At 39.9% G+C, this 10,271-nt stretch overlaps 1 protein-coding gene across 1 annotated transcript; it reads right to left on the reverse strand.

Moving 5' to 3' along the window:
• Nucleotides 1-4,530: 4,530 nt before the first annotated feature.
• LOC139733756 (putative pyrophosphatase PpaX) lies at nucleotides 4,531-9,899 on the reverse strand. The gene is made up of 5 exons (XM_071644559.1): nucleotides 9,588-9,899; nucleotides 8,015-8,240; nucleotides 6,606-6,877; nucleotides 5,804-6,061; nucleotides 4,531-4,637 (listed from the first exon to the last, which is right to left on the reverse strand). Exons 2-5 carry the CDS (start codon nucleotides 8,188-8,190, stop codon nucleotides 4,531-4,533), a joined length of 813 nt encoding a protein of 270 aa, XP_071500660.1. The 5' UTR covers nucleotides 8,191-8,240; nucleotides 9,588-9,899.
• Nucleotides 9,900-10,271: the final 372 nt, after the last annotated feature.

Consider the following 10,271-nt stretch of genomic DNA (forward strand, 5'->3'; position numbering starts at 1 on the left):
ATTATGTACGCCTTATTTGTTTGTGTTTGTTTGAAAAGGTATGAAAAAACCATGAATATGGCATCGACTGTATTGTTTATAATGATTGCTGCTGCTTAGAGCTATGCTGCAGGATTTTACCAAAAAATAAAAAATAAACATAAGATATCCAAGGACACTACTTTCGAATACAATGACTGAGTCGACGAATTATAACGACAGAGTGCTGAATAAATACACTGGCAGTTCTTCCTTTGTGGGGAACGAGAGCGTGACTGTTTCTCTCTTTTTTAACCTTCTTTTTCTTGGTTACTGACTGTGTGCCACTGAGGGATAATATACTTCTTATATGCCTGCTGAGAACACCTCTTTGAACAGCGTACATGTATCTTTATGCTGTGGCCATACGTGAATGGCTGAATGAGAAACAACTCATCTAACTTTTACGAAGTTCCTGCTTGATTGATCAAGGAATACGATTTAACCAAGCCCCTGCTTTAGCTGAACAAAGGACGAAAATTGTTTGCTTGGAATTTTCAGTCTGTACAGTTATTATTTTTTTTTATAACACGTTACGAGATATAATTCAGTCTGCGTCAACTGGCAAATAATCTTCCTATCATGCCTACAAACTTAATACGTAATGTTTATCGTTCCTCAGTCTGGAACCTCACAGTATATTGCAAATTCATCCTAAGGCAATCAACATTGTTTGATCTGGGTGATTCCTCTATAGACATGTGAATTACGCCTTGATTCATACATATTGTACAATAACTCAATATCACTTTAAGTGACTGACCAGGGTCCCATTTCATAAAAGACGTTAGGATGGCAACTCTTGCTGGAATGGCAACTTCCAATGGCAACAGCCAATCAGGAAGCTGGATTCTTGTCGTTACCATGACAATTGCCATTCCAGCAAGAGTTGCTATCATATCAACTTTTTATGAAATGGGGTCCAGATTTTGTTTTTGTGTGTTTGTGTGTTCAAAATGAAGCCTACAGCATTTCTGCATAACACTTACTGAATGTTCTCTCCACAAACTTACCTGTATTTGCATACAAAAATAAGCTTCATTTAAATACAAGTGTATTTAAGTGTTTGGTGCTCTCATCTGAAATGCATGTGTCCACTAATTAATGTCTGTCATTAATCAGGCATTTTTTTCTAAATTTAATGAAATATCTTGCACCCCCTCCTCTCCCACCAGTAAAAACCTTTAAGAAATTCATTAACTTTTGAGATTTGCACCCAGAGAGAGAGAGAGAGAGAGAGGGGGGGGGGGGGGGGGGGGGGGGGGGGGAATAGCCCCTTGACCCAAGAAGCCACGAGCACTTCACCCTCCCAGGGCTGGAGCCTCCACATCCCCACACCCACCATCCCCCCCCCCCCCCCCCCCCACACACACACACACACAAACACACACACACTACAAAAACATTCTGCAGCCACTGTGCTGTACTTTTAGCTGTACACTGTATTCTAGGAGCAACCCTGTACACACACTCACACACACACACACAAACACGTAAACAAACACACACACATTTTACACACGCATGCAAACAAAAACTCACCCATACATGACATGGAACTATCTATTAAGCTCCAGTGTGAACAGACTACTGGTACACTCAGAAAGATCGACAAAATGTTTGTCTCAACATCTGTTGGTCTCTGCAGTAACAGTTTAATGGCTGTTCACTAACATAGTGAACAGAACGGTACACTATATAAAATATCATCTCATTATGTACAATTACTGGAAGTCCTTGCTTCTGTAATATGAACACAAAAATATCACTGCCAGCATGGACAAATATCTTTCGAAAATGAAAGCATATTATACAGCATGTATACAGGTATACATGTACAACACAGCATTTCAAAGTTTCTCTGCATTTTCATAAACTTGTTTGAAAGTGCTCACAAACTTATGAAAAGGGGACACACAATAAATACAGCCTCAATGACCCAGCAACATAATACAGCACAATGTATTCTTCATCCTACCATTCATTTTTCTTAGCAATTGGCAAAACCAAACCCATGCATACGACATACAATGGTGTATATAGCACAGAATTGATATATTCCAGAATGCATTTGTCTTCTATTGATATAGTCATTACTTCCCCATGGTTCTCGCACAACTGTTGAACAGAAAAATACAAGTAGACAAGCAAAAAAACAGAATTAGGAAATAAGTAGACAAACATACACCGTATTAAGGAAAATTCTTCACTTCAATAGTACATCATATCCACAACATGTAGAAAAATCTGGGTTGTTCTTTTAAAACAAAAGAAAACACAAAATGACAGCACTAAGGAACATTTTGTGCTGGAGATTTGTGCTCTTTGACCCAAGGCCCACAATTTATGGAGCTGGGTCTACACCTGTAAAACTAGTCCCATGCTACCAATACAGACGGACTATTCACTTGATGGCGAAAAATGCACAAGTCGGACTCAGTGTGCACAGCATGTTTAGGGGAAAATTGTAAAATCTGGATTATGAAAATGGAAATTGTCTAAGCCCTCATGGAAAAGGGAGGTAATGTACAGAACACAAGGATGCTAGTTTAAATTTTAAGATGTATTTTGTGCTCAGTTGAAAATCAATTAATAAAATTTCACAGAAATTCATCAGCGCTTAATAAGACGGACAAAATCTGACAAGTACTGTACACTCTTGTGTGTACATAAAGTGCAGAAGGGAATTGTTAACCTGTTGAAGACGAGGTGCAGAAGGGAATTGTTAACCTGTTGAAGACGAGTCACAAGTATACTCGGGCAGGGGTCTATGGGAAATGGGCGCTGTAGCAAAATCAGCCCGTCCGCAATGGGTTTTTAAAACACTTATCATGGTTAGATTTTACAGTCTTATATAAATCATTATAGATCATCTGTGATACATAATGAATACGCTTTTACAAATGCTGATACAGCAGTATAAAGATATCTCTCTTTTTCATTACTCTTGATTCATTAACCAATACTTAGCAGTACATCCAATAGTAACATCTCCCTGCATAGCTTATAACTTGTCTTGTGCACTTGTTTCATCACTGTTTATGCTGTTGGCTGTCAGCCAACCTATGTCACAAAGCATGGAAAGGACAACTTAGAGGAATAGCAGTGTTCAAGTTGTGTTGTCTTGACTGAATGAAGTCACTCTGCCAATGATTCCCATTTCCATGATCCATTCTTACAGTATCATTTGAACAGCTACTGCCTAGATTTGTTCTCAATGTGACTTTTTAAATAATTCTTTGCTTTCTACCTCCTGTGACACAGCAGTGTAAAAAGGAAACTGTAAACTGCTGAAGATCTTAGTGTATAAAATATCAAAAGCACAAGCTATAAATGTAATACCACACCCCTCTCCAACACAGATACAGACAGACAGAAACACACACATATGGTTACACAAACTACAAACACAGACACTAACTGAAATATTAAAGTACATCTGCCAGTTGATTCTTAAGTCCACAAATTGATATGTTGATTTGCGTTGATACATAGCTTTACCACTTTTATATCATATCTTGATAAGGTACACATAAAATTGATCAATACTGCTATCAACCTAGAATGCACCATTTTCCAAATGCAACTTCCTGGTGAAAACTAGTCATTTTCACTGAAAACCGAATTGACCAAAAACCATAACAGGTTTGCTTTGAATTCTGGGAATAATTTATATGTTTTCTGAACAAGAAGAGTTTTAAAAGACTTTGTCAACTGACAGACAAATTACATTTACATGATAGCAAGTATTACAAATTCAGCACTGACCACTGTTGAATAGCTGATCTTTCTTTCTCTATTTCTGATAATGACTAATGCTTTAATATACTTCTGGAAATCTCAATCTGAATTAAGCATATTGAGGCTCGATTATATTGGAAAAATCCATTTGATTCTTTTTTTCTTTTCTTTTCTTTCTCACACATGGATAAAAAACAATGTATTCTCAAATGCACCTACACTTTACTGGGCTAATTGCACAAGTATAAATAATCTATCATATATACATGCCTCATCTAAAAGCACACTCTCATAGTATACAAAAGCATGCACATAGTGCACATTCACAAACTAACGAACATACACACAAACACACATACTTCATGTCTAGGTTTGACATTGAACACATTACTTGTAAATGCCATGTGAAGTACCCATGTTGTATATCAATAATCTCTACAGTTTATAACTGAGTCAAAAAAAACCTGAATATTCAATGTATCACTTAAAATTTACACACCTGCATAAACCACTTTTACCTTTTCATGATTTGAAATTCAAATAGGACAAAGTATCTTTTTCTTTTTTTCTTCAGGTCAAAAGGACATTCAATCTTACACCTGATCGCAGGTAATACTGAAGTCTGTGAAAAATCAGACCTCCACTCGCAGGACGAAATCATCGACTGAAATGGTGACGCAATGTCTGACTTGCAGATATGATGAAAGCACTCGGAATCATCGATTTCACAGAAATCAGAATACATAAGGAGGATGCTGTCTCCCTGAGCAATTAGCATGCTCTGCTGAGGATGAGATCGGCAGCCTCTTCAATGCTTTCAACCACAAAGTCAGCCTTGTCCTCCAGTAGTTTCCTATCAACACCACCGGTCAAGACACCTGGGGGCAGAAGAAGAAGAAGAAAATAAAATAAATACAGTAATAAGTTGTCAATCATGCGAGTCCAGCATGGTCTGGGCAAACTTCTGAGATGCCAGTGCCGCATCAGACAAAATGCTTTGAAATCTGGGAACCAATTGCCAAAAAAGAACAACAACAACAAACAAAAAAAGCCGCACTCGTCGGAAGCATCAAATCACTTTGCACAATGATGATGTTCCTGTGTAATCATAAACAAATACCTACTGTTATATGCCTAGTTGCCATTCTATTTAAACAATGCCTGGACAAGATCCTCTTTGGGGGCAAACAGTCTTTTTAAGTAAACCTCATTTTATTTTATGATGTCTTCCTCAGCACTCCTCCCTCCCCCACCCCCCCCCCCCCCCCCCCCCCCCCCCAAAAAAAAAGAGAAAAGTTGAAGGAAAACAAGTGACATGTGACTGGCATATGAGCCTCATATGAGACTGTTGTCTTTCCACCTATTAATTTCCCATAAACTCTTCCCCTGAGGACTAACTATGTACACTGTATTGTTTTTACCAAACCATCAAGGCACAGGTATCTATTTGCTACAGGTACTAAGGAAGTAAACATTCATAATCTTTTGCTATTCAAGTACGATGTCGCAATATTTGTAAATGGAGAGAGAAAGTAAAGAAGAAAAAGAGGAGTGGTACGATGTAGTTTGCCTAATGTCATCTTTCCTGCCATTGTTGGGACGAATGACAGGAAGTAGTCAAGTACACTGGAAGGATGCAAGCCCATGGTAGTGTCAGGTGAAAGATGGTTTTGGTCAAATATAGGGGAACCTTGTCATAAAAAGGTTGGATAATATAGCAAAGCCCTCATACAACAAGGTGATTTTGCACATCCCAATTCATAACCTTTGTGCTTCTTTTTTTTGTTGTACCCTGATATAGTGAAAAACCTGATATAGCAGGGTAATTGTTGTCATTTTTAGGTTCTCATTGCAATGAGTTTCCCCCGTTTTACTCACGCACACTTTCAACTCTCCTTACGAATGGTTTGCAGCACAGATAAAAGCAAGCTCTCACATAACTTTAACTCTTTATGTGCCATGGTGTCCCTGTGTGCCACAATGTCAAGTGGATAATGACAAAAACGAAAAAGGGGATTAGATTGAAAAATGACCATTCACTTACTGATGACGAGTCCACAATTTGAATTCCTGCCACACATAGCATCTGTGGGTGTGTCCCCGATGAAGACCGCATTCTTTGGCTCCACCCCGAGCTTGGCGCAGATCTTGAGAGCGGTGAAGGCGTGGGGTTTGGGCACCACCCCCGGATCATTGCCGCAGACAATGACGTCGACCAGGTGGGCCACACCAAGGCGGTCCAGTGTCCCCTCGGTCACGATGCGGGAGTCGGCTGTGTCCACAGCGATGTAATATCCCTCATCTAATCAGACAGACAAGACAAAAATGTTGGAACAAAATTTGGAATGATGTTGCAAAGGTGACATATAATTATTGTGTCTGTATAACTGTTATCTAAGCATTTTTAGGATATGATGCTCAGTCTCGAGGAAAGCAATTTGCAGTAATCCATACTCTCCTACAGTAAATCTTAGTGTTGCAAAAAAAAAAAAATTCAAAATTGTACATTGGTCACATATACTACATTTTACAAGTTATCAAAAAAATTTTATGATATCTAGAAAAAAAGAAAACTTTTTTAAAATATTTTTTTAATGCAAAGGAGTCCTCTTTCTACATCACATCACATGTGTATTTTACTATCATATTACATTACATACGTTAGCCCGTTGAGGACAAGCTGATTTTGCTGTAACATACATTTCCTAAAGACATCTGCCTGAATACATTCGGGACTAGTCTTCAACAGGCAAGATGAGCACACTCTTTCCCTGATCCGCTGAGGAAAGAAAATGTGAGACATTCATTCACACTTCAAGCTAGTACAAAATCCCTAGAAACAGTACCTTTAAGTCTTGTGAAGATGCCTTGCACGTCCCCAAACTCCACAAGCTCCCCAGAGAGCAGAGCATTTGCATTGTCATAGCAACTCGTCACGATGCGATGGGCGCGATCCTTTGGGACCCCTTTCTTCTGGAGAAGAGCATGAAGATACTCAAAGCAGGCGCGGTTGGGCTGTTCCATGAGGATGCCTGGCCCGAAGGTCTTGGAGGCGCTGTCAAATCCCATGGCCTTGAAGATCTCCTCCTGAAGCCTCGTGCCAGTAACATTTTCCAGTCTGTTGCAAAAAACATCAGGAGAATTAAACCAGGTCACATCTTCCATCAACGTTAAAGCATCGTAACGATATGATGAAAGCCTCCAGTGACAAGATTTTATCTGAAAGTAATATCCATTAGCACAGATTTGAATTTAACATGATTACTTACGTTACCTGGTATCAATCAATAATTTCTTGGGCATTTCAGCCTCAGAATCTGGCTTAATGACATGGAGTGATAACTATCACAACATAGGCCTAAGCTTTACCACATCACAACAGATAAAACATTTCATAGGCAATCAAGTGCAAAAAGGACAATTGTGAGTTTTCTATGTTCAGTGTATCATGTTATATGATAAGTACTCTGTATCTATGACAACAATCTTAAAATAATTTTTCTGTTGTGTGACTATGAAGAACTTATGAATCATCTGGACAGCTTATAAGTTTTGCCAATTCTACATTCAGTTGAATGAAAAGTCATTCCCTAGCTACGGTGAAGAACTTCAAAGCATGTTACACACTTATTTCTTTTTTATCTTTAGTCCAGAAGATGCGCTGTTGTAGCGTTTGTCATTCAGCACTAGATTTGTGCTCTCGCGCATGTACATCATTTTCTACGCACGCAGTGCTACACTTCTGAGCCCATTCGCGATGATCGCTAGCTGTATCAGTTATGACAGGGGTGCATTGATATCATTCTTTTCAAAAGTAATATGGCTGCATGGCAAACAACGTGTTCAAATCACAAACCTGAACTACTTTTGCCTTCCTGTACGTGGGTTGCTGCCGCGTTTGCTGCCGCGGGAGTCGCTATGGATGTTGTGTAATTTACGACTGCCATTCCGCGCATGCGGACGGCGCGTGCTGGCTCAGCGCTAGCGCGTTCTTTGCTTACGACGATGGGAGAATCAAAGCTGCCACTACAATTGGAAAATCATGAATGCGAAAAGTTATCAAAATGCAAGATATTTTCAAGAAAACAAAAAAAAATTGGCTGATCTATACTATTCATGTCTATATTACGTAACCATCTACATATAATTGATTTCATTTTATGACTTGGTGCACATCTGATTTTCATATGATATGCTAACTATTGTGAGAGATTAGAATTAAAGAAAGAAAGAAAGAAAGAAACTCTTGTGTTACCTTTCAGCCACCTGACTAAGCCAGGGCCCCCATAATGAATGCATGCAGGTTAACGTTCCATCCTTGTCAAATATGGCCACCTTCCGGACACCGTCCTCTTGAGGTCCCTCATGAAGGGAGACATCGTTGTTGTTGTAGTTGCAGTTGTAGATGTTCATGATGTTTTTACAGTCCATTTCCCAGGCTTTAGAGTGTGCGTATGGCTACAAGTTTGTACTTCAGGCATCTGAAGAGAGATGAGAAGTGGGCTTAATTATTAATTTAGGGTATATACAAGCAGAATTTCTTGATTTATTCACAAAGAGTTCTATCCCATCCTACTTTATAAGCAGTTATTTTTGCGAACTTCGCGAATCACAGTCGGATCGCGAATTTAACAACACGCAAAAATGTCGCCATGCACTAGGGTAACAATGCATGTAAGATACCGTTGGTGTCAATTCGCAAATACAACATCTCGCGAAAATGTCTGTAACCCTCTAATTTGCAAAAATATCTGTACGCGAAAATAACAGCTTAAAATACAGTATTTTGTATCATTTATAGTTTTTTGTTCCAAACTTCCAAACTACATGTAATCCACAATATGCAATCAACAGACACAGCTCCAGTCCTTCCAAGGAGGTTTTATACATGGAGTTCCAAGTACTGGCTGTAATTATTCAAACAGTTGTCAGATTTCTATTGATGTACAAAAGAAAATTTGGCTGATTAAGGTGAAACTGAGGAATCTTATTCTTATTATTAAGATAGTCCTGCCGTCAATTATAAAAATAAATAGAGTTGTAGGTCCAACTAACCTTAGGTTTTTCCATTGTTTAACACGTCAACAGCAGATCAAATCGGGGGGGGGGGGGGGGGGGAACGCCTCATGGGGCCCCCTATTCACTTCTATTCATCTCACATCTGACATATAAATTGTTGCAACTTTGCACCAGGGAGGTGGAAGTTCTTCCACTTCCCTGTTTGCACGGTGATTTTTTGTTACACACACATGTCCACTATCCATGATGAAAAGAAGAAAAAATCCTATCTGTTTTAATGGGCGCTCTGCATCGGTTGATTAAAACTCGATTTTTGCGAAAACAAAACAAAACAGTGTTTTAATGGGCGCTCTGCATCGGTTGATTAAAACTCGATTTAAAAAAAAAAACAGATAGGATTTTTTCTTCTTTTCATCATGGATAGTGGACAAGTGTGTGTAACAAAAAAATCACCGCGCAAAGTTGCGACAATTTATACGTCAGATGTGAGATGAATAGAAATGAATAGGGGGCCTCATGAGGCGTTCCCCCCTGGCCTCATGAGGCATGGGGGCGGTCCTCATGAGGCGTGGGGGCGGTCCTCATGAGGCGTGGGGGCGGTCCTCATGAGGCGAGGCAGTCCTCGTACGCGGGAGCGGCCCTCATGAGCTGGTTTCCCGGACGCGGCTTCCCGGACTAGGCCACACAGGTACACAGAGCAGGTACACGAGTGGGCATGTGAGAAAAACACTGTCACTTGCACTGTCACTCGACAAGTTCGATGAATTGAATGAGACACGAAAAACAAGCAAACAAGTAGATATACTTACACAACTGACAGCTGATCAGATGTCATTAAAGATGAATTCTCACTGTTTTACTGGCAGTTACGGCCTTGTGTAGTCAACGTGCGGTAGATGATGATGGCCGATGCCTTCAAGGGCGATGGTTACCGTGTAGCGGTAAACTTTACTTAGACAGGTGATGGTATACACAAAACAAACGGAATTCAAGAGAAGACAATTAACTCAGAGGTAGACTTCGGCTGCAAGAAACTTGAGGCAAAGCACACATCAACTCGATGTTCCGATGAAACTGCACTTCTGAAACGGGAATGTGAGGTAGTGTCTGTCCGCACAGCTGTACTGAGATTAGTGAGAATGCGTAATGTGATGTTGCACGTATGGTTATCACAGCGCCGCGGGCCGGTGCTTCCGCGGTTACGAACATGAACACTCGCTGGAGAGCCAAACTCGCCGGCATGTTAGCTCCATGGGCAGCACAATCAGCTGTAGTTCTCTCCTGTTGACAGCAGGCTTGTGTGGATTCCCTATTCACATGCCGTTCACATGCACAGCAGCAGCCTTCGTAGTCTCAAAAGATCAGACACATATCGGTAAATAGGTCACGCACTCTGCTTTTATCCCAACATTACAATGTCAAAGATAAGTCGATACCATGAAATTGAAGAACTTTTTTTTTTCATTGGCCTCTTTCATGTTTCAATAATTATG

Source organism: Diadema antillarum, unplaced genomic scaffold (assembly GCF_040938485.1).
Source record: "Diadema antillarum isolate AM-2024a unplaced genomic scaffold, OU_Dant_1.0 seq00000490_RagTag, whole genome shotgun sequence".
Classification (NCBI taxonomy): Eukaryota; Metazoa; Echinodermata; class Echinoidea; order Diadematoida; family Diadematidae; genus Diadema; species Diadema antillarum.

What these genes read in the sequence shown, in the direction of transcription:
- LOC139733756 (XM_071644559.1), bottom strand. Translation starts at nt 8,190, where the DNA reads ATGGACTGTAAAAACATCATGAACATCTACAACTGCAACTACAACAAC. An exon ending in CTTAGTCAGGTGGCTGAAAG is followed by an intron (nt 6,878 to 8,014) that starts GTAACACAAGAG and finishes TTTTTGCAACAG; the next exon opens with ACTGGAAAATGTTACTGGCA. An exon ending in AAATTGTGGACTCGTCATCA is followed by an intron (nt 4,638 to 5,803) that starts GTAAGTGAATGG and finishes TTCTGCCCCCAG; the next exon opens with GTGTCTTGACCGGTGGTGTT.